At 34.1% G+C, this 27,465-nt stretch overlaps 3 protein-coding genes across 4 annotated transcripts; 2 read left to right on the top strand and 1 right to left on the bottom strand.

Moving 5' to 3' along the window:
• Positions 1 to 4,774: 4,774 nt before the first annotated feature.
• On the top strand, positions 4,775 to 5,230 carry LOC149220501 (histone H4-like). Its single transcript, XM_089382818.1, has one exon. The coding sequence runs from the start codon at positions 4,815 to 4,817 to the stop codon at positions 5,124 to 5,126; it is 312 nt and encodes a 103-aa protein (XP_089238944.1). The 5' UTR covers positions 4,775 to 4,814; the 3' UTR covers positions 5,127 to 5,230.
• A 4,454-nt stretch (positions 5,231 to 9,684) lies between these two features.
• LOC149220500 (uncharacterized) lies at positions 9,685 to 13,294 on the bottom strand. 2 transcript variants are annotated; one of them, XM_089382816.1, is made up of 2 exons: positions 10,365 to 13,294; positions 9,685 to 10,262 (listed from the first exon to the last, which is right to left on the bottom strand). In XM_089382816.1, exons 1-2 carry the CDS (start codon positions 13,282 to 13,284, stop codon positions 9,793 to 9,795), a joined length of 3,390 nt encoding a protein of 1,129 aa, XP_089238942.1. In that variant the 5' UTR covers positions 13,285 to 13,294; the 3' UTR covers positions 9,685 to 9,792. The 2 variants fall into 2 exon arrangements, with proteins under 2 accessions (XP_089238942.1, XP_089238943.1); XM_089382817.1 differs by having other exon boundaries at positions 10,081 to 10,262; positions 10,379 to 13,294.
• Positions 13,295 to 14,445: 1,151 nt separating this feature from the next.
• On the top strand, positions 14,446 to 18,608 carry LOC149220499 (protein neprosin-like). The gene is made up of 7 exons (XM_089382815.1): positions 14,446 to 14,953; positions 15,075 to 15,131; positions 15,686 to 15,922; positions 17,328 to 17,495; positions 17,700 to 17,753; positions 17,922 to 18,071; positions 18,177 to 18,608. The coding sequence occupies exons 1-7, from the start codon at positions 14,813 to 14,815 to the stop codon at positions 18,555 to 18,557; spliced, it is 1,188 nt and encodes a 395-aa protein (XP_089238941.1). The 5' UTR covers positions 14,446 to 14,812; the 3' UTR covers positions 18,558 to 18,608.
• Positions 18,609 to 27,465: the final 8,857 nt, after the last annotated feature.

The raw sequence follows: 27,465 nt of genomic DNA, 5'->3' as shown, positions 1-27,465 counted from the left end.
AAAGCAACCATAGGTTTCTGTCAGATGTGTGATTACAACATAACTAGGAACTCCACTATTGTACTACTTTTGAGGTTGCATGGAGGTGCTCCGGGTTCTAGAAACCCAATTGCTTTAGTTTCTTACTGGATGTTACTCGGGGAAAAGGTCTCATTACAACGGGACAACCAAAACTGAGTCTAGGACCTTACATTGTTGAACAATTAGAAAAAGTGCTACCTATGGAATTAAATCTAAAAGAGGTAAATCCACTCTTTTTGGACGTTCAATAAAATGATGTGATTTGCAGATTTAATGGTTTTAGGTATGAAGCTTTACATCAATGATTTTTTACAACATGGTCCAAAATTTGTGATATTTACCTATGTTCAAAAGGTTTTTCATTGTTTAGTTTGATTCCCAAGAATATTTGGAGAAATTTTTGAAGGAAGGACCTTGGTTCTGGGGAAGAGCAAGGCTTTTCATCACCCCTTGGTTCCAGAGTTTGATTCTACAACAATGGTGGTAACAAAGATGCCAGTTTGGGTAAGGTTTCCAAACCTCCCTCTTCCCTTTTGGCATCATAAGGTTCTAGAGGGTTTTGGGAACACTTTGGGTTCCTTGAAAAAGATGGATATTGAAAGAATGACAGAAGGTTTATTCACCTTTGCCTGTATATGTGTAGAAATAGACTTAAGCAAGCGTCTACTTGAGAGCATCTTGCCGAAACATGAATCCTTCCAATGGATTCAAATTTTGGACTATGAAAACATGACATTCATATGCCACATATGTTTTCAAATATGACATATTTAAGACTCATGCCCCCTAGTGAAAAATCCACCAAAAAAGAAAAAGGGGCAAACCATTAACAAAAATTGCTGGCAACCTTTTGATCCTATTTTTTTGGAGGAAGAAGAAGGGGAAATCAAGGAGGATTTTTCAAAACAAGAAGATAGGAATACCCAGGTTCATGATGGACATGCACCTCATATGAAAAATAACTTAGAAATTGAACCCATCCATGAAGTGGAACATCATGAAATGGTGGTTAGAAAAGATGGGATGATGGCATAAAGAGAGTTCATGTTTCAAAAAGCTCAGATTTTGACAAAGAACATTCACCAGAGGTGATCGAGAATGATTTGGCAATGGTTCATGTTGACCATCTTGCAGGGAGATGGCAGAAGGTTCAGAGAAAGAAAGGAAAGAAAGAGAAGATAAGTGATTTTTAAATCACTTATATTCTCCTTTGTAATTTTTATTTTTAGTTTTTTACCTACTCCTACGCTGTAAGGTTGCACATACTAAATTCTTTTAACATCTGCAAAATGTAATTTTGTTCATTTTTTTCAAAAGTTGAAATGAAATTACAATTTTTTTCCCTTTGGAAAAAAAATCAAACAAATATTTAAAATATGATTGGAATTGGCTTCTCAAAAAGGTGGAAAAAAGAGACCAGATTTGGTGTAACAAATGGCTATCTAAGGTAGGTAGATTTATTCTTTGTAAATTTGTCAATGAAGCCACACCTGTTTTCTAGGCTTGTTTGGCATGGATCTTCCTTTGCGTCCTACACAAATTAAAACAAATGGCCATAATCTTTCTATTTGCAAGAAAAGAAGGATGAAAAAATTTTGCACTCGTAACCTGAAAATCCATAGCCACTCCGATGATACAAGGTGCATGTGGTCTAAAAAATTCTCTTGGTTCTCAAAAGCATTAGCAACAAAGAGAGTATGGAAGCTCATTTAGGGGGTGGGTTTATGGTCTCCAACCATTCATCAGAGTACATCAACGCTCTCACTACTCTGGATTGGATTAAAACCCCACAACATTTAGTCAAAAATGGCTCCATAATCTGGAAAGTAATTATAGAGGCATTTCCTTTAATTGGTGACTTTTTTATGCTAGAAGGTTGGAAACAAGACTCAAATCAAGATAGGAAAGCATCCCTGGATTGGGACAATATGATGAATAAATAGTTCAATGGGCTAGGTTATTGTCCCTTGTGAACCATCTTTTTATTTAATATCCTTTTACAAAAGATGTCTGGAACGAAAGAAACCAAATGGAGGGCCAATAATCCAATTGGGATGCTCCCTCCATCGAAGAAAATCTCAAAAGATGGCTATATAGTGCAAAAAATCCAAAACGTAAAGTTATTCCTCTCATTGTGTTGGAATTTAGTTGGAAAATATCTAGCAATATTTGAAGGGAAGGTTCTTAACAACTTGACTATAACAAGGGAAATATATCCTATAACTAAGGAAAAATATCATCCCCCTTTCAAGGAAGTTTCCATCCAAACAGACAACACTTGGGCCTTTTTCGATGGTGCAATCCAAGGCTTTCCCTTTTAAGGGAGGGGCTGGAGGAATTCTCTATATAAACTCAAGCACTTCCTTCTCCATCTCAACAAATATGAGACCTGCTGCAAACAATTTTATAGAATTATTTTCTCTCAAACTTATTTTTCAAATAACAATGAATCACATATATGCACATTTATGGGGATACACAAACTGTTATAAAGTGGATGTTGGGCACAACACATATACAAAATTTCACTCTTGTACCTCTATATCAAAAAGTATGTTAAATGAAATCCTCATTCATTGAGTTCTCTTTTAATCATGTTTACAGATACAAGAATACTAAAGCAAACATCCTCTTAAAAGTTGGAATGCATATGGATTGAAACACATGTAAAACCACAAAAAAGGAGGACAAGTGCAATAATTTTTTCTCAACCCTTAGGCATAAATGATACTTTTGCACAATTTAAAATTTTTATTGGTGTTTTTTTGTTGATGGTTAAGGATACTCATAGATGATGATATGGGCTTCACTAATAGGTTTTTTTTAGATGAAATTTTTGGATGACACTTTTTGTAATCTATGCTGAAAAAGATGAAATATTGGAAGTTTGAAAAATATACTTTTTAATTTTTCGAGTTTCTTGATGGATAAGATCCATTTCACCCAGGGTATAAGCCAAAAAAATGATGAGCACATATGTTATTATAATTTTCTCTCTCTTTTTTATTAGAGAAATCTACAATTGGCTCAGGCTCGTACTTGTGTGACACAAGGTTGATTCCAATTGCTATCACTTTGACCCCTAGGTGAATCGTGCTACCCAAAGCATGCAGCCATGGGTTAAGACATTCCGGGAATTGTAACATTAGACCTTTTACCCACATTTATTTTACATTTTCATGGGCTTGCCAAGTGAGCTCCCTTGGGGGCTATTGTAATTTTGTTTATTTAAATTTATTTTAATGTGATATGCCTATTATGATTATTTTCTCGAAAATATTGTTTATAATTTTATTAATAACTAGCTTAGATCCATCTTAACACCGAATCTACCAAGTGTGTGGAGGGATCAAATCTCTTTTCACTTTAAACGAAGTTTGCACCTCAAGATATTTTATCCCTCTTGGCGCTTGGTAAATCCAGAGTTAATATAGATCTACATTGATTTAATTATTAATAATTGATTATTATAATTACTAATTTTATTTTTATTTCTAATTTTATGTAATTTGACCTAATTAAAATGTTTATATATATATAGCCCCAAGGGTTAGCTCAGTTGGTCAAAATCAGTGCCTCGTTGTTTGCGAGGTCACAGGGTCCATTTTTATATATATATATAGAGAGAGAGAGAGAGAGAGAGAGAGAGAGAGAGAGAGAGCCCCAAGGGTTAGCTCAGTTGGTCAAAATCAGTGCCTCGCTATTGGGAGGTCACAAGGCCCATTTTGCTAGAAGCCCTTGGGATTAGGCCTTGCTAGTGGGTTGCGGGGCTAGATTCCTTCGGGATATATATTATTTTTTTAATTGTATTTTATCTATGTTTATTGTTATCTAATTTCACTGAGTCAAATTGATTACATAACATCACATCACATAACATAACCTTACAAAATCTCTTTCACATGGGCTAGAGCGCTCCTCCGGATGCAATAACAAAATTATAATATGACAATTTACTAATATAACAAATTGAATTGAATTGGTTTATTATTTTTATTACCTTTTCAAATTGAGTCAACATTGTTATTATTGTTTTTTGAATTAATGCTTCATTTTAAGTGCCATTACAACATCTCATTCATACTAGGTTGTAAAGTACTTCTAAAAAATAAACTATTTGATTTTTATATTAAACTTTACAATATTATATTTAAATTCAATAAATATAATATAAAATATTCACCAAATACTTATGAGGGATAGACCAATTGGTTTGCGTGAGGTTTAATCTCCACCTACATTAGTTCAAATTCTATAAGAGGGATTGAAAATAAAAACCACTTTAAAGGAATTAAACTATCTCAATAAGCTTCACACAATATCATCAACACAATCCTAGTAATAACATTCTCCAATAAGCTTCACACAATATCATCAACAAAATTATAGTAATAACATTCTATTGGTGAACAGATTATTTTTAATGCTAACACCGGTCACCAGTCTAGGCACAACCAAGGGAAAAAATTTATTTATCAAATATTTATTCCGAAATCGGCGTAATTATCATGCGTGGGAACGGTATATTCTAATTTTCCTTAAAAACAGAAAGTCTACCGAGCAATCGTGTCTGTCTTTGATTCTTGCTCTGGTTGGGTTGATCCGCGTGTGGGTGTGTTTGTGCCGTCGATGGGGCTTGAGAATCTGACGGTGTTGAGTCGCTTGGCGCCAAAGTCAGTAGAATTCAAATTCAAATGGATGGATGTGAGACCATAAAAGCAACGAGACTGAGGTTTCAGAGCATTGCATTGACTCTGTTGTTGAAGGAAAATTAAAGAAGAAGAACAGGAAAGATGTCTGGCCGTGGAAAGGGCGGTAAGGGTTTGGGGAAGGGAGGAGCAAAGAGGCACCGCAAGGTGTTGAGGGATAACATCCAGGGCATTACAAAGCCTGCCATCAGGCGGCTGGCCAGGAGAGGTGGAGTCAAGCGCATAAGCGGTCTCATTTACGAAGAGACGCGGGGAGTTCTGAAGATCTTTCTTGAGAATGTTATCAGGGACGCCGTCACCTACACGGAGCACGCCCGGAGGAAGACAGTGACGGCCATGGATGTCGTCTACTCCCTCAAGAGGCAGGGCAGGACCCTCTACGGCTTTGGCGGTTGATTGAATCAATTCTTCAAATGAATTCATCAATCACTTCCATCATAGCTTTCCTCAATGGTGTCTCTTGACACCGCCTCCTCACACCTCTGGAAATTCTTCTCTTATCTGTGAGAAATGTTGAGCAAACACAAGATAAAATGAGAGAATAAATACGTTTTCATATGCTTCATGCGGGAATTAGTAATGCTTGTTTGTTGGGCTTGGTTAAACTCATTTTGGTCCTCTTTATTATCTGTTATTGATATTCTGCTTTACTTGCTAATTTTTTTTTTTCAGACGAAAAAGGACGGAACCTTCATTCCAAGTAGAACGAGTTTTACAATGTTGCGGGAAAAAAAACAGAGAAGCCAAAATATGTCTAATCGAAATACAGAGGACAATCTTTGTCTGAAGATCAGAAAAGCCAAAATGTCTCCTTTACTAGCTATTTATCTGTAAGATTTGTGTCAATACTGTAATTTTATGATCCATGCACTATGAGCAAGTCAGTGGCCTCTTTTCCTGTGGAATAGCTCTTGCTCATGCTGTATCCTACGAGCAACACCATTGGCTCTCTTTTGGAGCAACAAAGCGTACAATGCAAGTATTGTGGCAGGCTTGCCAGTGCGTGGGAAACATTTGTCTGTCTTCTCAGTGATGGTGCTTGCCAAGTTATTTTAGAACTCGGCTTTACAGTACTGGTCATGTACTGTTATCATATTATTGTATGACGTTTTTTTATTTTATTTTATTTTATAATGTTTTTTTTTGGTTGGAATCTGGCAATACATAAGTTAAAAGATGTTATTAACCATTAAATGTTATAATCTAAATCAAATTGTATCACATAGTCTGACACTGTTTAAAGATTTAGCACTATTACAAGTTTAGTGACTCGTATGATAGTATGGTCTCTACTGTTGATATGCCAAAAATCAAGTTTAAGGATAGAATGGTCTCTATTGTTGATATGCCAAAAATGAAGACAGTTTGGAGGGAAACTAAATTGATCAGTTCCCTTGATTTCTAGAATATCAAGCATAGGTGACCACGGATTTTGCTACAACACACTTGAGAAAAAGATTGTCAATACTTTCTTCATTGCATCTGCAAAAGGACGCATATTGAGACCTTGAAATCCCATTTTTATAAATTGTCCTCTGTTAAAATCTTGTTCTTCAATACAAGCCACAGTTAGTTTGTTTGTTTGCTTGTTTGTGTTTGTTTTGTTTTCAAATTAAGGAAAATCACTAGAGAGTGCCTTCTTGGTAGTGGGGTGAGGCAATAGTAGCATATAATGACTTGGTTGAAACACCTTTTCGAAGAATTCCCCAAGCCCACACGAGACTGTCTTTCTCTGTAGATAGACTTATACCATTAAGATGCAGATCGAGAACACAATGGTCCCATTCAGAAGCAAGCTCTCCTTGTAGACTTAGTTCTTTAGAGGAAAGCCAGTGGCCGCTAGAGAAATCAAAAGGAAAGGAGCTAAAAGCTTGCGTAAGCATAAAGATGCCTTTTGAGTTGAGGAAAGAGGTCAATGCATCAGAAAGGAAAAGATAAATTACTTCCTCATAAAAGGTTCTTTGCCGAGACGAACTTGATGGCCATTGTTAACCTTCCACGAGAGCCATTTATAAATCAAATGGAAGGGATTCATACGTCTTTTCCACAATAGACCCAGAAATAGAAGAGAAAGAGGCCACTGCTGCTGATTTGCGGAGCCAATCATGCACGACTTGATTTTTGAGATATTTGTCTTTAGTAACAGCACTCCAGAGACCATTACCTTCAATGGCACCCCACAGACTCTTACTCAAACCAATATAGATTTTTTAGACCCCAGCCCCCTGAATCTTTTGGTTTTCAAAGAGACTCCCAGCCAGCTAGGTGTATTTCATCTTTCTCAGCCTTACCTGACCACAGAAATTGAAGTATTTTTTGCCTAATTATATTGATCACAAAGGAGGAAGCCAATAGAGATTTTTTAGACCCCAGCCCCCTGACTCTCTTGGTTTTCAAAGAGATTCCCAGCCAGCTAGGTGTATTTCATCTTTCTCAGCCTTATCTGACCACAGAAATTGAAGTTTTTTTTTTTTTTTTTTTTTTTTTTTTTTTTTTTTTCTTTTGCCTAATTATGTTGATCACAAAGGAGGGATCTTTTTATCATACTCATCCAGGAGACAAGGATGCTCTTGAGCATTGATTTGACTAACACTGGGTGGCCTTCAAGAGATAGCCCTCTAAAGCACCAACAGCTGATTTTTTTTCTCGATCTTCTTAATAAGCCAGAACCAATCTTCTTTCCTGTAGTTATTAGGCTTGAACCATAAACCAAGGTTCTTGAATCCGTGGTCCAGATTTTCCATCTTGAAGGCTAGATGTGCAACACACTTGTCATAATTGCATCTCAATCCCATAAGAAAGGAAGCAAGATTTTTCTAGGCTTATGTCCATTCTTGAAACCAGACAAAAGACAAAGATAATCCTCTTATAGACAAACCATTTGTTTAGAGAGCTGTTTCCGAAAATCAACACATCACCAACAAAGAGCAAATGTGAGATGATCATATTAATTGAAACTCTAATGTCTTTTAGAGATCCCTCACTTCTTTCCTTCAAAATAAGTCTGTTGAGCCCTTATATGGCCAAGAGAAAGAGAAGAGGAACATAGAGCATGAGTTTGTTGAGCCCTTGTATGACCAAGAGAAAGAGAAAGGGGACAGAGGGCATTCCTGACGGAGCCCTTTGGAACAGGGAAAAAAATGATGTAGGAGAGACATTAATTAGAACTGCAAAGGAAGCAGAGACAAGCCATTATCCAATTGGTTACAGAAGAACCCAAGCCAATTTGAATTAGCAACATCCTAAGGAAGTCCCAGTTGACTTTATCATAAGCTTTCTTAAGATCTGGTTTGGATCTGGTTTGAACATAAGGGCTTTGAGTTTTTTTTGTCCTTGATCGAGTGAAGGCATTCCTGGGCTAGCCCAATAGCTTTATGAATTTGGGGATTGGGCAAAAAACCAAATTGCTCGGAAAATTTCTGAAACTAACTTCACCTTCGGACGTTGGCAATAGTTTTTGAAATGACTTTGTAGACCAGGTTACACAAAGATATAGGGTGAAAATGGTCAAAGGAGAGGGGCTTTGAAGATTTGGGAATTAAAACCAGAAATGAAGCATTAATGAAATTACCAACTCCGGATTTAACTCTAGATTCTTCCACTACTTTCAATAGGTTTGTCCCCAACAGATCACAGAAATGACTAAAAAATTCAGCAGACCAACCGTCAGGCCCAGGACTCCTATCTTTAGCACATGACATCAGAACACCTTCCAACTCCTGTAGAGAAACAGGTTGACCAACAGATTCTTTCTCATTTGAGAAAAACCGGGGAAAGAGGTTGATTACCTAAAGTTGTTCCAATAAATTATTGACTTGAGGCTGCTTTAAGAGTTGAGAAAAATGAGAGACCGCAGCCTGCTTAAGACCGGCTTGCAATAATCCTGGTTCGAACCAGGAGAATCTTCTCTAATTTCCTTATCTATTTTAGATGATATGAAGTATAATACTAGCTATATGCTAAAATGATATATCATCCTTCACTCAGACTCTTTAGAATATTTCTACAAAATAGTTTCAATGATAGTTCCGATAGTTTTAAGGTACTCTTTAAAATATTTCTACAAAATAGTTCTACAAAATAGTTTCAATGATAGTTCCGATAGTTTTAAGGTACTCTTTAAAATATTTCTACAAAATAGTTTTAATGATAGTTCTTGTAGTTTACCTTAAAAATGAAGTCTGTAGCTTAGCACATTGTCATGCACACAAAGATAATTAATGCATTAGAGATTCACATTATAAGTAGGCAATATTTGAGGTATGAAAGTATGGTATGGATTTGATGCATAAGTAAGGGTTGTAACACTGAATGTATTCTCTCATTGACAAGCAGAGAAGAAAGCACTCTTTCCTTTCATGCATAGGTAATTCATTTTAGGTTGAGTCCATGTATAAAAAAACACTCTATAATAGAAAGTGTAATATAACTTTGCAGATAGTAAAAAATTGAAATATAGAACAAATTTTTTGTTTATGCATTAGTCTTGAAAGGAAATGAAAATTGAAAGATAGAAAAGCTATATGTTTTCCTTGTATTTGTAATGACAATAATGTTCTAAAGATAGGGCATGATAGAATTTGTGAACTATGACTACCTAAAGCTAAAGCTCTTATAGTAAAGTGTGTCAATTGACTTTTTTTTAAATTCATTGGTAGCATCATTTTATGTTGGTTATGATAGACTTTTCCACCCCTAATTGTAAAGAGTTATATATAAAAATTGAACAACCATAGTTATATTCATCAACTAAAATGATATTTTCTTCAATAATTTCTAGAACTAAAATATTTCTATAGTCTTTGGAAAGAAATATAAAAATCCTTATGTATTTAATACCAGAAGATTGTGATGCATTCAATTATAAATGTAAAGGAAATTGAATATAATTTTTTTAAAAGATAGAATAAGAAATGTTATATTCATAAAGACATTTCCAAAACACCATTGACAATGGATCTAACTTTATTGTTCACATTTCCATACAATCAACAACAAATATTTATGTACAAACAAGGGAAGGGAAATAAGGCTCAAATTACTTTATAGTTTAGTTACATAACTACCACTTTGTTACAATAGACAAAGATGAGGAAGAATTTTGGCCTTCACAAATGTTGTTCATAGCAGTACTTGTACTACCCAACAAATGTGTCAGATTTGGTTGGAATTTGGGAATGGATGTAGTGCTCAAAAACATATCTCTGATGTTTTGTAGTGTGCCTAGAATGCCCATCATAGTAGGCCGTCCTTGAGGAGATTCATTTGTGCAAAGCAAGCCCACATTTATGAGTGATCTGATACAATTGATATCTTTATCTTCTTCATTGCATCTATTAACGCTCCTCAATAAACCCATGTCCACCACTTCTTGTACTTGGTTTGGAAAACTACTACCCACCCATTTTTGCAAATTCATTCCTTCCACAAACATGTGGTGGGTGGGATTCTTTCTAGTGAGAATTTCCAATAGCAATATTCCATAGCTATATACATCACCTTTTGTTGTAACTTGCCCTCCCACTCCATATTCTGCATTCATAGATCCTCATCTTAAATTTTTTAATTCAAAATGTTAAGTAAACATAAGAAAATCATAACATTGTTTAAGATGGAATATAGTTTAAATAGTACCTGGAGGAATGTACCCTGTAGATCCTTTGAGTGCATTTGTGGAAGTGAGAGCTCCACCTTCATTATTTGGAAAACATATAGTAGCGATGCCAAAGTCTATTAAATATGCAGTCATATCTTCACCCAACAACACATTGTTGGGTTTCAAATCACAGTGAATCACTTGTATAAAACAATGGTGATGGAGATATGTCATGCCTTGGGCAATGTCTATTGCTATATTCAACCTTTGAATCAAATTCAAACCACTTTGTTCTCCATCATCGGGATATAACCACTTTTCTAGGCTTCCATTTGGCATTAATGGAAATATCAAAGCTTTGATTTGGAGATTTGAATAACATGTTAGGACCCGAATCAAATTTCGGTGTCTAACTTTACCCAAAACTTTGCACTCTCTATCAAAACTCTTTTGAGCCCCTTCATTTTGTAGATCAAGAATCTTGACAGCGACCATTCTACCATCATTCAAAACCCCTTTGTACACTTTGCCAAAATTACCAACTCCTAACAAGTTGGCATCACAAAATTCATTTGTTGCGATGACAAGTTCTGCGTAGGAGATTCTTCCATGCCCCACATTTAATGATAGATCACTCTCTCTTGGAATACGTCTCTTGCAATTTCGTCTCCACAAGATTGCAAGAAACAAACACAATACAACAAATGCTACAACAAAAACAAGTGTGATAACTCTTGTTAGATTTAAAACACTTTCATGTTTATGAGCATAGCATGGTGGTAGATTTATCCAAGGTCCACATAGACCAAGATTCCCCATAAATGCTGTGGCACCAATCTTTTTGAAAACTCCCTCTTTAGGGACTTCTCCTGACAACTTGTTAAAAGAAAAATTCAAGTGATGGAGCATTGTGAGATTTTCTAGTGATATGGGTATTCCACCTGACAAATTGTTGGAAGAGAGATCTAGGTCATGAAGGCTTAGAAGTTTGTTGAGGGATAGTGGAATTGGACCTTCAAGTGCATTGCAAGAAAGATTCAGATATTCTACTTCTTGGCAGCTTCCAAGTGCACTTGGAATGTAGCCAGTTAATTGATTTGCAGAAATATCTATAGCTTGAAGCTTATTGAACTTTTCTAGTTCTAAAGGTACATGGCCATGTAATAAATTGTTTGACAAGTTGAAATAGAAGGCTAAATTTGTAAGGCTTCCAACCTCTCGAGGTATGTGACCACTAAGCTTGTTGTATGATAGATCTAACAGTAGTAAGTTCACACATTTCCCTAAATTTGCAGGTATATTTCCCGATAATTGGTTATGGCTAAGATCTAAATATCTTAGTTGCTGGAGGTTGGCCATAACATCAGGGATTCTTCCAGAGAGATTATTTCTATAGAGAGATAGAAGCCCTAAGCTTTTTAGCTGCCCAATTTCCATAGGGATATTTCCTTGTAAACTATTGAAATCCATATATAACCTCTCTAACTTTTGAAGCATATTAACCGAAGAAGGGATTGACCCAGTAAAAGAATTACCTTCTAAATTGAGAAATGTTAAATTAGTTAGGTTTCCAATTTGCGGAGGTATTCCTCCTGCGAATTCATTGAAACTCAAGTTTAAGAAGTTGAGTTTTGTAGAGAGGTGGCCAATAGAAAATGGCAATTGTCCCATGAGATTATTCATTGATAAGTCTAAACCTCGTAGATTGGAACAGTTGGTAAGAGCAGTTAGAATGGGGCATCTGGTGGTGGTGCTGCCGCTAATCAGGTGATTGCCACCTAAGTAAAGCGTCTGGAGATCTGTCAATTTACCCAACTCCATGGGCACTATTCCGTTGAGCTGGTTACTTGACAAGTCAAAGTGTTGAAACTTCGTACAGTTGAAGAGGGAAGAAGGAATGCTGCCACTCAGCTGATTAAAAGATAGATAGAGTTCCTTAAACTGAGTGGTCTTCTTGCTACAGAACTCCGACGGAATGTGGCCAACTAACTGGTTAAGAGTTAAATCCAATACTTCAATATTGGTGCAGTTAGACAACGAAGATGGAATGCGTCCCGTGAGATGGTTAAATCCCAGATTAAGAGATCTAAGCTGGCTTAGCATACCCAATTCGGAAGCAACTAGGGGAATGTTTCCTGTGAGATTGTTATTGGACAGAGTCAATTCTTCAATATTGGTGCAGTTAGACAACGAAGATGGAATGCGTCCCGTGAGATGGTTAAATCCCAGATCAAGAGATCTAAGCTGGCTTAGCATACCCAATTCGGAAGGAACACTGCCGTGAAGGTTGTTCTCCCCCAAATCTATGTACTGCAAAGAGGATATGTTTCCCAAACAGTCCGGGATTGTTCCCATCAAATTGTTGACTCCCAAGTACATGGTTATTAGCTTGGGGAGAACACATAGTTCTGGGGGAATGTTTCCCGTGAGATTGTTAAAGGACAGAGTCAAGTTCCGCAAACTGCGGCACCTACCGAGAGTGGGTGGAATGGGACCATGGAGTTGATTCACAGACAAGCGAAGCATCTTTAAGCGAAAGAGGGTTCCCAATTGATAGGGAATATGACCGTGGAAACTGTTATTCATTAGGCTGAGTACTCTAAGAAATGAGAGATTGGCGAGAAGGGGAGAGACTGTACCGTGTAATCCCATGCTTGAAACATTCAGGGAAACAACTCTGTGTCTGCGCGTGCTGCATATGATACCCGTCCACTCGCAGAATGAAACATTTGGTTTCCACGTAGAAGCTAAGAATTGGTACGGATCATATGTGATGGCAGACTTGAACGCAAGCAGAGCGTGTTGATCGGACGCATTGGTGAGAGGAGGATGGCGAGGATTAGAGAAATGGCCGACTGTGGAAAACACAAAAGGATTGAGACAGAGAATGAAGTAAAGGGTGAGGAGAAGCATTCTGATAACACACGAGAAAAGAGAAGGAATGTAACAAATCTGCATTTCTGAAATCTGATACTATTGCACAAATTGTAGTTTCATAGTTTACCTATATATAGTAGAAGAATAAAATCTTTCAGATAAAATCTAATCTTCTATCATTCCTTTATAAAATCTAATTGAGTATGTTCACATTCTACAATACCAAGCTAATTTTCTATAGCATCATTTCAACCCTGTGATTGACTTCACAAAATTTCCCGTTGAAAGGTAAGTTGCCGTGCCGTCTCAACTATGTAGTATGACTCCACGAATTTCTATAGCATCATTTCAACCATGTGGTATGACTTTACAAATTTCCCTTTTAACTTTACGGTTGAGAGGTAAGTTGCCGTGCCGTCTCAACTGTGTAGTATGACTCCACGAATTTCTAAAGCATTATTTCAACCCTGTGGTATGACTTCACAGATTTCCCTTTCAAATTTCCCGTTGAAAGGTAAGTTGCCGTGCCGTCTCAACTATGTAGTATGACTCCACGAATTTCAATTTTCTATAGCATCATTTCTACCATGTAGTATGACTTTACAAATTTCCCTTTCAAATTTACCGTTGAGAGGTAAGTTGCCGTGCCGTCTCAACCAGGGTTGGAAAGGTATTTTGACCGTAAAATACGTTTAATAATTTTACATTGCCTTTTCACACTGTGTTTTGAAACTCCCAGAACATAGAAAAACCCGGGTTAAATTGACATACTAAAACGGGACGTCACAGTAGATAACTGGACAATCCAGGCCATGAATGAAAATTACAGTTTGGCCTGGCCTGGCCACATATTGGTTTGAACGTAACTCTGCACTTTCTTCGTTTCGAAGTCAAATAAAATTCAATCGTACATAGAAAAACCCGGGTTAAATTCACATACTAAAACAGGACGTCACAGTAGATAACTGGACAATCCAGGCCATGAATGAAAATTACAGTTTGGCCTGGTCAGACCACATATTGGTTTGAACGTAACTCTGCACTTTCTTCGTTTCGAAGTCAAATAAAATCCAATCGTACATAGAAAAACCTGGGTTATATTCACATACTAAAACGGGACGTCACAGTACATAACTGGACAATCCAGGCCATAATGAAAATTACAGTTTGTCCTGGCCTGGCCACATATTGGTTTAAATGCAATGGTTTTTCCAAATTTGTTAGTTGGTTTTCATACTTTAGACTTGAGTTTTAGAAAGACCATGCAAAGATTTATATTCCTTGACAGCCCACTAATGACAGATAATAATATATTTAAAAATATTGATATGGTTGGTTTAAAAGCTTCCTTTTTCCTTATATTAAGCTTTGTATCCCATGGGTTTGTAACAGAAATTTACTCCATGGGCTTGTAACAGAGGTTTATTTGTAAACATGGCAATGTTTTAGTCCCAAGGCTAAAGGCTGTGTTTTAATAGTTAAGTGTGAAGATTTAGTTTTTAGTACCAGTTTTGCTGTGCAATCTCAAACAATTCCAGATAAATTTATGTACGCTTGAGATGTTTGAATCTTGAGAGCTGTGTCAGGCCTCATTTTTTCCAACATAGCAATGGCTTCTCTGGATTGTCGATGGAGTCTTATTTGCTTACTGTTATTTCTTACTGCCGTCGCATCCGTTACTGACGTGCGGGACATGAATATTGACGAATTTATAAATTTCATCAATCCTCAAGCAGTGCACAAATTTTTGGTACTTTCGAAGCTAATTATATCTTTAATATTTTTACAGTACACGTTATGTTTTGTCTAATCTTAAGATCGTATAGGTTCCTACGGTATACGATTTTTTTATAATATATTTCTTCGTGCAGAATGAACATGGAGATACCATTCTCTGCGTATCATATGCCCATCAAATATCTCTTCAGGTGAGTAGTAGTTAGTAGTTTGTTTTTTCAGATTTCAGGTGACTAATCGCGTGTTGAATTTATGTTAACAATAGATTTTGAGAATATTTCAGAATTTTGATTTTAATATTTTTTTCGGCACATTTCTAAATTTGCAATTAACATTATAATGCATATAATAACTTCAATTTGTAACAATGAAATCTTTTCATCATATGAGATGTGTTTTCTGATTTACAATAACTTCAATTTGTAACAGTGAAATCTTTTTATCATATGAGATGTGTTTTCTGATTGTAAATCAGTTTTAAATGGTTATGGGAAAGTGTTTTTAGATATAGATATACTAACCTCTTTACTGTGGTCTAATCCCAAACAAAATCATATATGCAATTTCTTCAATTGGAAAAAATATTACTATCCTATTTGTAAAAAAGATGTTAATTCTCCTGCTCAAAATATGTCAATATCCATGACCAAATATCAATGTATTTTGAATAACTTTTGTATCACTTGGCTTCCTTTACACGATTTAGAAAAAAAAAAAAATCTGAGAGCATGCAATTTTGTCAAAGGATTTGGAGCAGCGGTCTGTGTGGACTAGGGATGATCAAAACATGAAATCGGGATCAAACTTTTCAAGGTATGACGTTGAAACAAAGTGCCCAGAAGGCACAGTGGCAATTATGGAAACAAAGCGGGAACTTGTAGAAAGGGCAGGATCTGTGGGGCGCTTTATAAGCAAAAGAAGAAGTGTTAGATCCCAAGAAAAAAATGAAGCCACCGTTGACCCGCAGGGATACGAACATGAGGTATCGCGATTTTATTATTGTGGGATGTTTAAAGTTATCTGTTAACTTTGTGGTAATTGTGCGATTCCGTCTTGAAGGTATAATATAACTTAAAGTATAATTTAAGTTAAATGTTCAAGTACTGTTTTGCGTTTTATTTGTTTTGGTTTAATTTATTAATATAATTTGTGAAGATTGTGATTTTTTTATTTTTTATTTTAAATGTCTTTTTTAATATGTAAATAATTTATCATTTAAATTATGCAAATTATATAATTGAAAGCTATAATTTTAGCACATTTTTGTTAAATTTTTAATATAATTAATTAAAATTTTTATTAATAATAATAAAATTGCCATTATTTAATTTTTTTAAAATATATTTTATTATTGATAATGTATAATGAAATGATAAATATTAAATTATTTTGAATATGAATAATAAATATTAAAATATATTTTATTATTAGCTAGAGAAGTGTATCATATATTTCAATATGAGGGTGATGTGTAAGTATGTCCATTGGTCTAATAAATAATAATAAAAATAGAAAAATTTAGAGTAGACGCTAAAGTAAAATGAAAATAACTAAATAAAAAAAAGAGTTTTAATATTTATTTTATCATAAACATTGAATGGATCATAAATTTACCTTGGTCAATTTTTTTAGCACATTAAAATTTCAAATTATGTAAAATTTTAAACATCTTTACTTGTTACAAAAGTCAATACCATTTCTTAAATCAAATTAAAAAGGATAATTCAACACAAAAAAATGGAAAATCTTGTTCCAAACTCTTAATATTTCTTTTAATTAAATATTTGTAAAATGAATCTTTAAAAGAAAAACCATATTCTATGGATATATTAAATCTTTAAAAACATAATATATGAAAATTTTAATTTGATGTGCCTTTATTATACAACATTAGTGGGCCTAATGGTTAAGAGCATGTGTTTCCTCCTAAGAGGTCATAGATTCAAAAACGAGAAAGGTAGAGTATTTATGCCTTCCTAGACTTAATTCTAGATCTATCATGCTTAGAAAAATCAAATATAATAAATGTTGAAATATTTGAACAAACATAGTGAATTAATCTAGATAATTAAAATTTTTAAATTTTAAATTGAAAAAAAAGTTATTTATCTCATAAATATAAATAATTAAATGTTATTAATAATTATTTATTTATAAAAATAAAATATATTATATTCCAAAGAAAAAGATATTTTCCTTTTCAAAAATAAATTTAAAATAAATTATAAAATTACTACAATTAATTTGTAAATAAAATTATTACAATTATTTGATATAATATCATATAAATGTTGTTCTTCTTATATAATATTTTGTTTGAATTTAAAACATTTAATAGTTTTTTTCTTTAATTGAGCTTCTTATACGTGTTTGTGTTTTTGTGAAAGCATGGTGTTGCACAATTTATACCTACTGCTCCAATCCAGGGAGCAAGTGGAGGACTTAATGTATGGCAACCAAATGTGGACACTTCTGATGATGGTATATTCAGTCTCGGTCAAATTTGGGTTTTAAATGACAGTGAACAAGTGGAAAGCATGGAAGTTGGATGGACAGTAAGTTTTTTATTTCAATTTTTCAAATAATTAAATTATTTTTTACATTTTTATAATTGTTTTTTATATTTTCAAGATAAATATATATATATATATATATTTTTATTATTTAATTAATAATAAAAATTCAAATAAATAAATAATATTAAATCGAAATCAATACATCAAAACTGACTATTATTTATTTTTATTTTTTTAACGCAGGTGTATCCAAGTAAATTTGGAGATTCTCATACACGTCTTTTTATATATTGGACAGTAAGTACATCGTTTATATATATATATATACTCGATTGTGATTAAATTAACTCAGTTTTATACTAAAGTTGATTAGATTTTATTTATAGTAGTCAAATAAGAGGGGAAATTGTGTATTTTTGTTTAACATCTTCCCAAATTGTGTATTTATTAATGTCTTTGATATAGGCTGATGGATATCGTAAAACGGGTTGCTATAACTTAGATTGCCCTGGGTTTGTGCTAGCACCTGGTTCTCCAGCATATCCAGGTTCTCCAATAGCATCCGTGTCCACATATGATGGAGAACAACTAGTGTTAGATATAAAGGTTTCTAAAGTAAGTGACCCTTTTTGTTATACGGTAAGAAATTATATTATATTATAATATATTAGTTTTGTGAGGAGAGCTAATTGGCCAAAATTTTATTACATGCATATGCAGGCAAATGATAGCTGGAATTTATATGTGAACAACCAGCTTTTAGGTTGGTGGCCTGCTTCTTTGTTTAAAAATCTTCGTTCCTCGTCCAATAGAGTGGATTTTGGAGGGGAAGTTTGTTTTTCACCTGAAGGTAGCCCAGGATCACAGTTCACTAAAACAGACATGGGCAGCGGCCACTTCCCCTCTGAAGGATTTGGTCGTAGTGCTTTTATAAGGGACGTACAAATTACTGATAACAATGGACAGTTAATCGACATCCCAGGAAGCGCTACGGCAGGTAGACCAAATTGTTATAATGTCTCAATCGAAGTAGACAATCAAAATGGTAAACATGTCTACTTTGGAGGCCCTGGAGGAGATAATCCCGGTTGCGTCGTGTGAGAAATATTTGTAATTGTTTTATATCGAAGTTAGTTTTTTTTGTTTTTTAATGGCTAGAGGTATTTTCAACTTAAAGTAGATGAGGATTCGTTGATTTTTTTAATTGACAGTTTATATTAATTGTCGTTGATTTTTTTAATTTATGGTTTATATTAATTGTTAAGAGATTATGTTCAGCATATGTTTAGTTTTTATGTTTTTCATGTTTATCATTGATTTTTAATAAATTTAAAAAATTATATTTGTGCCTAGTTATTTTCTATCCACCAATTTTCAAGAGATTTGAGATTAGTCCAATTCTAGTATGTTCATATTCTAATTAGATGGAAAAAATAATATATAAACAAATTTTATTTAGCAAAATGGTCCATTTCACAATAAGATGTGTAATTCTTTTTTTTCTTAAATTAGATTAGTTCCATGTGTCCCTATTCACTAATTTCCTAGGGATTTGATATTATTCCAATTCTAATAAGTTCATATTCTAATTAGATGGAGAAATTAATATATAAACAAATTTTATTTACAAAAATGATTCATTTTACAACAAGATGTATAATTCCTTTTTTTTTTATAAGTTAAAATTGACCCACAATCTTTTTATATATAGTTAATCAGATAAATGTGTGCTTTAATAAATCTCTCTTCTTGTTGCAATATTTTTTTGTTATATTGATAAAAACAACAAAAATTATTTAGTTATAAAATATTAAAAAAAATATAATACTATATAACATTTTAATTTTCCATAAAATAATAAAATTAATTTTTCCCCTCAACTATATTTCAAAAAATAAGAATATATAAGAATAGCATGTTGATTAGGTGACTTATATATGCAATTTTGAATTGGTTACTGTAACAACTAAATTAAACCTTACAAAATACATGAACAAAAACAAAAATATTTACCTATATACAGAAATCAGGGCTTGAATGATGGGCCAATCATAACTTAAGGATATATATTAATTGCATTTATGATTAAATTGCGGAACTGGACGGAACTTATACGCGATTAATGTGATATTAAATACATAGTTTCTGAAATCAGAAAGGGGATTTTCCTGGTTTAATGCACACATTAGGGGAGGATCGCCATTACCTGTGTGCCCTCCCCACCACGTCGGAAAACCATGTGACAAAGTGCATGGAGCCAATACGACACATGTCCACCGTGGATCTTTGCGTGTTGGGCATCATGTCACGCTCGAAAAGGGTTTTTAGGACACATGGTATATGCAAGAAAAATAACAACTTTATTTTTTAGATATGATCGATGATCATCATCATTACTACCATTATCATCATCATTATAATTGTCATCATCCCTATCATCATAACTAATATAATTTTTATCATAATTGTTGTCATCTTCATCATGAACATCATAATCATCATTCATGTCATTATTGTTCTTGATGATGACCAAGATGAAAATAATGATAATGATGATTAGATGATGATGACTTGGAAGATGACACCAAAGATAATTATTATGATTTTGACCATGACAACATTTAAAAATTGGGAAGAATGGCCAAGGTCATTAGCATCATCATCATCATTGTCATTGTGACTCCCATCGTCTTTATCATCATTTTCATTATCATAACAATCACAATTCATGTCATCATCATCATCTTCATTATCATCATCATTATAATTATTGACATTGTCATCAATTGTTCATAATTTTCAATGTGATACGAAATATCATCAATGCAAAAAATATGATGCGCGTTGGAAAAGGGATGCAAAAGTGAACAAAAAAAATGGGGGTAAAAATAGACGTAAATTTGGATGAAGAGTGGACACAACATAAGTAGATGCAGAACAAGGCAAAAAAATTGACACAAAAGTGGATGAAAAAGTAGATGCAATAGTTGATGCAAACTTGAACACAAAATAGGATTCAAACATGGATGAAAATGTGTAAGAAAACATGGCCACAATAGTAGGCATAAAACTTAGCATAAATTGTGGTGAAACAAATGTGGATACTACAATGAATGTAAAAAAAAAAAGACACAAAATTGAATGAAAAAAGGAGGAAAAATGGGACGAAAAAAGGGATGTAAACATGGGAAAAACATGGGTGCAATAGTGAACACAAAATTAGTTGCAAATGTGGAAGCAATAGTGGAAGAAAATGTGGGTTGCAACAATAGGCATAAGATATGGCACAAATCATAGCACCAAAAAAGTGGATGAGAAAGTGGATGTAATAATAGACAAAAAAAAAGATGCAAACTTAGATGCAAGACAAGATGCTATAAGGGATGTAAAATTGGATGCAAACACGGATGCAACATGAGAAACAAAATTGGATGAAAAATATGGATGCAATGGAATTATATGCAAAAAAAGATACAAAATGAGATGCAAAACCCAACACAATAGTGGATGCAAAAATAGATGCAATATTTTATGCAAAAGAGGATGCGAAGATGGATGTAAAATTGAAAGAAAACATGGGTACAACAATAAGTACAAAACATGGCACAAATTGTGTCACAACAAAAGTGGATGTAATGATAGATGCAAAAAAAGAAGCAAATGAAGATGAAAAATAGGATGCAAAAATGGATGTAAAAGTGGGCGTAAACATGGGTGCAACAATGGATGTAAAATATGATGCAAAAGTTGATGCAACAAAATTCTATGCAAAAGTAGATGCAATACGAGACACAAAACTTTATGCAAATCTTGACGCAAAAGTGGATATAAAAAGGGATTAAAAATAGATGTAAAAGTCGATGAAAACCTAGATGTATATGAGGACGCAATCGTGGATGCAAATCTAGAAACAAAAAAGGGTGCAAAGGGAGGTGTCAAACTAGGTGCAAATTATGGCACAAGAATGGATGCAATAGTGGACACAAGAACAGATGAAAAAGAGGATGTAAATATGGATGCAAAACAAGATGTAAAAGTCAATGCAACAAAAGTAGATGCAAAAACTAGACACAAATCTCGATGCAAAACTTGGCATAAAAGGGATGCAAAAAATATGCAAAAATGGATGCAAAAAATGATGCAAAAGAGGATGCAAGACATGATGCAAAAGTTGATGCAAGTGTAGGCACAAAAAGTGGATGCAATAGAGGATGTAGAAGATGGTTAAACAAAATTAGGTGCCAAACTTGATGCAAAACATGGTGCAAAGGATGGCACAAAACTTGGCATAAAACGTGGCATAAAACTTGGTGTAAAATCTGGTGCAAAACGTATTACAATACATGGTGCTAAACTTGATGTAAGACTTGGTGCAAAACTCGGTGAAAACTTTGCATCAATTTTTGCACCATATTTGATAAATGGACACAAATAGCACCAAAAATGGTCTCTAGACGCAAAAAAGGAAGCGAAAATGGATGCTAATCACAGGGTTTTGTTGTAGTGACTATGTGATGGCTAGTACGCACATCTCGTTTTGACTTCCACTCTTTGAATCAGTGAACACGTATTTCTTTCTAGGTGGGTAAGCCAAACTAGCTGAATGAGGCATGAGCTATCGAGTTAGATTAGGATACCCTCCTTATAGTTTAGTAAGCCGATGGAAAAATAAGTTAGTTTAAATGGATTAGTTCTATAAGGTCAGCGCTTAATAGGCTTAGTGTCTGGATTAATATAAATATTCATCTCTCCAAGATGCCCTTTGATTCCATTCAATTCTGTGAAATTCTGCAAAACAAGACATGTATTTTTTAATTCACACTTATTACAATGTTGTTTATGGGTCTGAAACAAACTGGAAAACATTTTGTTAATTGAAAAGACAAATTAAATTACATTAAATTTTTAAGCAAATTATATTTTCTTCATCAGTTTGCTGGCCAAATTACATTTTCTTGTCGTGTTTCTCAAATCTCACAATTTTTAATCTAAGGGTTTCCAAATCTCTATTTTTCCACTTAATGTTCTCACTAATCTAATGAATTGAACTGACTATTTTTTTTATGAGTTTTTTAAGTCTTCATCTTGCAGATTAAAAACAGTAAAGAAACCTTACTTGCGAAGTGGAGAACTTTGGAATTCATTTAGTAATATTTTGAAATATTTTCAAAATGCAGAATAAAACTAAGTTCAATCTTTTGAACTGCAAAACCAATACATCATAATTCTATTCCATACACATTAATTTAAGTAAATTGGAATAACACTTTTTGAATTTAGAAGATATATTGAATATTGAAACTTCAGATTTGTAACAAATAAATTTCAACTTTTGCATAAAACTGTCTTGCACATTGTCCTATGTTGTCAATGTCGTGGCTTATCAATGTTCCACAGTTGGTTTTTTCAGACTTCATACTTCCATGATAGGAAAGGAACCAGACAAAGCTTCTTTCTTGAAACAAATTCTATATAGAGGATTTTTCATTTGGGTTTTTCTTGCATCATAAGATTTCATTTAGATTTTTTGAAGTGTACTTGACTTTTAGACGTGAGCCACATCCATGAGCTTCAACAATAGCATTCCTTGCAATAGCCTTCTGTCTTATTTAACTGCTTTTTTCTCCTTTACCAACAAGTCTCTTAGCATGCCCATCTCTCCTTTACCAGCACCATCATGTCTCTTACCATGCCCATCTCTCCTTTACCAGCACCAACATGTCTCTTACCATGCCCATCTTAGTTATACATTAAATATGCCATTGGTACACACGTGGAGGACTGTCGAGAAGTCTCCAACATATGGAATCAATGGCATCTGATACCAACAACTGGATTTTGTGCACAACAAAACTTTGGGTGCAGTGCTGAAAAAACTTTGGTTATAAAAAACCTTGAATAACAAAAAACTTTGCCACAGACTTAAAATCAGTTGTCATGACTTACAATGAGTTGTCACAACATGCAAACTGGATTTTTGGATAAAATAAATTGTCACAACATTCTTACATTTCTTACATTGGGATTCACGAAGCGTGCAATAAGAGGTCCATTTTTTTATATCCAAAAACTTTCATTAAAATTTAGATGGATGAAAATTGAACTATAAAAATTTAGTTAAGTGCTGATAAACCAAAAAGAAAATTGGTCAACGAATGAATTAATGTGCCATCAACGATCTAGTGACCACTATAGTCCATGATGGCCCATTAATTCATTAGTTGTCCAATTTTTTTTGGCTTTATCACCGTTTAACCAAAGTTTTATAGTGCAATTTTTATCCATCTAAATTTTAACGAAAGTTTTTGGATATAAAAAAATCAACCTCTTATTGCACGAATAGAGAATCCCAATGTAAGAATGTTGTGACAATTTATTTTATCCGAAGTCCAGTTTGCAGAATGTGGTGACAATTTATTTTATCCAAAGTCCAGTTTGCATGTTGTGACAACTGATTTTAAGTTTGGGGAAAAGTTTTTTTGGTATCCAAAAGTTTTTTATAACCAAAGTTTTTTAGCATTGCACCCAAAGTTTTTTCGTGCACAACAACTAGTTGTTGGTGTCAGAATTCCATATGTTGGAGACTTCTCAACAATCCTCCATGTGTGTACAAGTGGCATCTTTCGTGTATAATTGTGATGGGCATGGTGAAAAACATGCTAGTGCTGTTAAAGGAGAGATGAGCATGGTAAGAGACATGATGGTGCTGGTAAAGTAGAGATGGGCATGCTAAGAGGCCTGCTAGTAAAGGAGACAAAAGCAGGTAAATGAGGCAGAAGTTTATTGCAGGGAAGGTTATCGCTGAAGCTCACGAACGTCGCTCACATTCGAAGTTAGGTACGCTTCAAAAAATATAAATGCAATCTTATGCTACAAAAAAAACCCAAATGCAAGACTATTAAGTGAGAAAAACCCTCTGTATAGAAGTCGTTTCAAGAAAGAAGCTCTGTCTGTTCCTTTCCTATCCTAGCAGTCTGAAGTCTAAAAAACCCAATTGTGGAACATTCTTAGCCACGACATTGACAATATAGGGCAATGTGCAAGATAGTTTGCTGCCGAAGTTGAAATTTATTTGTTACAAATCTGAAGTTTCAATATTCAATATATCTTCTAAATTCAAAAAGTGTTGAATATATTTTCTTTCCAATTCACTTAAATTGATGTGTATGGAATATAATTATGATGTAATGTTTTTTGCAATTCAAAAAATTGAACTTAGTTTGATTATACATTTTTAAAATATTTCAAAATCTTACTGAGTGAATGCCAAAATTCTCCGCTTCGCAAGTAAGGTTTCTTTCCTGTTTTTAATATGCAAGATGTAGACTTAAACAACTCATAAAATAAATAGTCATCTCAATTAATTAGATTACTGAGAACATTAAGAAACCCTTAGATTTAAAATTGTGAGATTTGAGAAACCCCATAATAAAATGTAATTTGGCCAACAAATTGATGAAGAAAATATAATTTGCTTAAAAATGTAATGTAATTTAATTTGTCTTTTCGCCTAACAAAACGTTATGCATTTCGTTTTAGACCCATAAACAACAATGTAGTCAGCGGGACTTAAACAATACATGTCTTTTGTTCATTAGATCAACAAGAACATTTATGTGGAAAAGGAGATTTGAAAACCCTTACATTTAAAATTGTGAGAATTGAGAAACCCATAAAGAAATAATGATCTGCTTAACAAACCCATCTAGAAATTGTGAGAATTGAGAAACTCGTAAAGAAATTGTGATTTGCTTAACAAACCCATCTAGAAAATATAATTTGCTTAAAAAATGTTATGGAATTTGTCTTTTCGCCAAAACAAACATTTAGCAGTTCATTTCAGGTCCTATAAACAACATTGTATTCTAGCTATGAATACACTTCTGACATTGTAATTCATATTAGCAAAGAATTTGAATATTTTTGCAATAATTATAGACCATCAATATTTTTGAATAAACAACATCAAAAATTACTTCTAATGAACACGTAACAACCATACCACAACTAGTAAAGAGAGCTAGAATCTAATCCATGAAGTGAGGAGGTGGTCAAGCCTTTATAAATACCCCCTGCAACAATAAGACACCTTCAGTAACCTCACCTCATTTATACACTTTCGACGACGAATTTTGAAAAATCATGTACGCTCTGGTTGGCGGGGCTAAAATGAATATCCCATCAGGTAGGTGAGTTATGTAGCACTTTAGTGCTTTCGCTTAAAGGAAGTCATGAATAGACTCAGGATAAAACATAATAAACTCATCTTACTAGAATGTAATAGATTTTTAACTGGTTTTCCTGTTCACTATCACTCACTAGAAGATCTGATTTCACCATGTACACCCACTTAGTACCAATAAAGGCCAAGAACAAGGCTCATACGCAGTCGGGTCGATCAATAAAGGCTAGCTGAAAAAAACTCTCACTCATAATGACATAAGGAATTATTATGGGTAGCGGACAAGCAGAGGAAAAAATGCACTAGTAGTGCTAATGACCCATAAAGAATAAGCTTTTGGACGTTTCTCCTATACAATCAAGTGCGCCAGTTTTCAGGAGTTCCGCATAGCGAAGTGCGTCATTCAAGTTCTTTATTGTAACACCACCTCACTCAATAACATCCCTTCCAATTGCAAATCCAATTGATCAAGTTGGAGAAAAAGGTTGCTTGGGATCGATCTATATGGTTGTGCTACGTTCTCTCTCTTCTGAATCCGCATGAAGACCAAGTATGGGTATGACCTCCTTACCTCACCAATGCTGCTAACTCATTCCATTTAATGCGGGTTTTGCCTCACCCTCAGTCCCATCAAGATCCACCCATTGATCCCAAGCCAGATGATCTAACAATCCTTTCCTTCCATCCCATCTAATCGAGGTTGTGCATAGTCAGGTGATGTATAAAGAAGGACAAGTGTTTACAATGTTAGAACGTGTCAAGGATATAAATACTGTTGAGAACCACGTCAACACGTCAAATTATGTGAGCCTCATATAATGTAATTAATTTGCTATAAATAAATTTGTGGGCCCATCTCTTGGCCACACATCCACACCATTGATATCATGTCCTTCCCTGTGTCGCCATGCTTGTCGTGGCCCTAGCAGAGCCAAGGACATAGCTAATAGATTTGATGTGTTCTGGCTAATGTTATCTTAGCCCAACTAGATGCTATAGTCAAATAAAGAGCTAACCCTACACTACATTTCGATACCGTCCCGGTGTTTCAGATTTGACCTTCTTAGTTGGGAAAAAGGATTTATTTCATTTATTTAGGCTTTCTCTACTCTGCTTTCTAGTGATTACAGTGGTATGATTTTGTTAAATTTTATGTAAATTAATGAAAAAGTTTTAGAATTACAAGGATTTCAGCTGAAAGTTCACGCAAGACTATAGCGATCACTAGATCGTTGACGGCTCATTAATTCATTAGTTGACCAATTTCTTTTGGCTTTATCAACGTTTAACCAAAGTTTTACAGTTCAATTTTCATCCATCTAAATTTTAACGAAAGTTTTTGGATATAAAGTAATCGACCTCTTATTGCACGCTTAGCGAATCCCAATGTAAGAATGTTGTGACAATTTATTTTATCCCACCTCCATTTTTTAGTAGATTTTCTCACTCCTCAAAGTAGTCCATCAACTATCTTTGCATGCGGAAAATCACAACCACCATTGTTGCATTCTGCTTAACTATATCTAACTTAAAATTAACGTCTGTTTACCAATAGGTAGGATTGAGTTGTTGGTTGTTGGAGTTTTGTTGAGAGATTTTGTCAACATTCTCCTTATTTGGAATCTGTTGGAATCATGAGCACTATTTATGTGAGTTGTAATTTGGCTTTGTGAACAATATACGAATTGATTTGTGAGTACTTTATGCACCATGTCTGTTTTACCAATTGTTTTATTAGTATGAAAGCTTGTATGAACTTAACTCCCTAAGTCAGCGCCCAAACAGATGGAAGAGATGTGAGGGATTCCAAATTCTCTGTACATTAGG

The sequence above is a fragment of the Pinus tabuliformis genome, chromosome Q (genome assembly GCF_031772625.1).
Source record: "Pinus tabuliformis cultivar Carrire ecotype Pingquan chromosome Q, CPIR1, whole genome shotgun sequence".
NCBI classification, from domain to species: domain Eukaryota; kingdom Viridiplantae; phylum Streptophyta; class Pinopsida; order Pinales; family Pinaceae; genus Pinus; species Pinus tabuliformis.
This window is presented reverse-complemented; position numbering and strand designations above follow the sequence as displayed.

What these genes read in the sequence shown, in the direction of transcription:
- LOC149220500 (XM_089382816.1), bottom strand. Translation starts at nt 13,284, where the DNA reads ATGCAGATTTGTTACATTCCTTCTCTTTTCTCGTGTGTTATCAGAATG. An exon ending in TACAGGGTACATTCCTCCAG is followed by an intron (nt 10,263 to 10,364) that starts GTACTATTTAAA and finishes CTATGAATGCAG; the next exon opens with AATATGGAGTGGGAGGGCAA.
- LOC149220499 (XM_089382815.1), top strand. Translation starts at nt 14,813, where the DNA reads ATGGCTTCTCTGGATTGTCGATGGAGTCTTATTTGCTTACTGTTATTT. An exon ending in CCCATCAAATATCTCTTCAG is followed by an intron (nt 15,132 to 15,685) that starts GTGAGTAGTAGT and finishes ATTTTGTCAAAG; the next exon opens with GATTTGGAGCAGCGGTCTGT. An exon ending in GTCTTTTTATATATTGGACA is followed by an intron (nt 17,754 to 17,921) that starts GTAAGTACATCG and finishes TCTTTGATATAG; the next exon opens with GCTGATGGATATCGTAAAAC.
- LOC149220501 (XM_089382818.1), top strand. Translation starts at nt 4,815, where the DNA reads ATGTCTGGCCGTGGAAAGGGCGGTAAGGGTTTGGGGAAGGGAGGAGCA.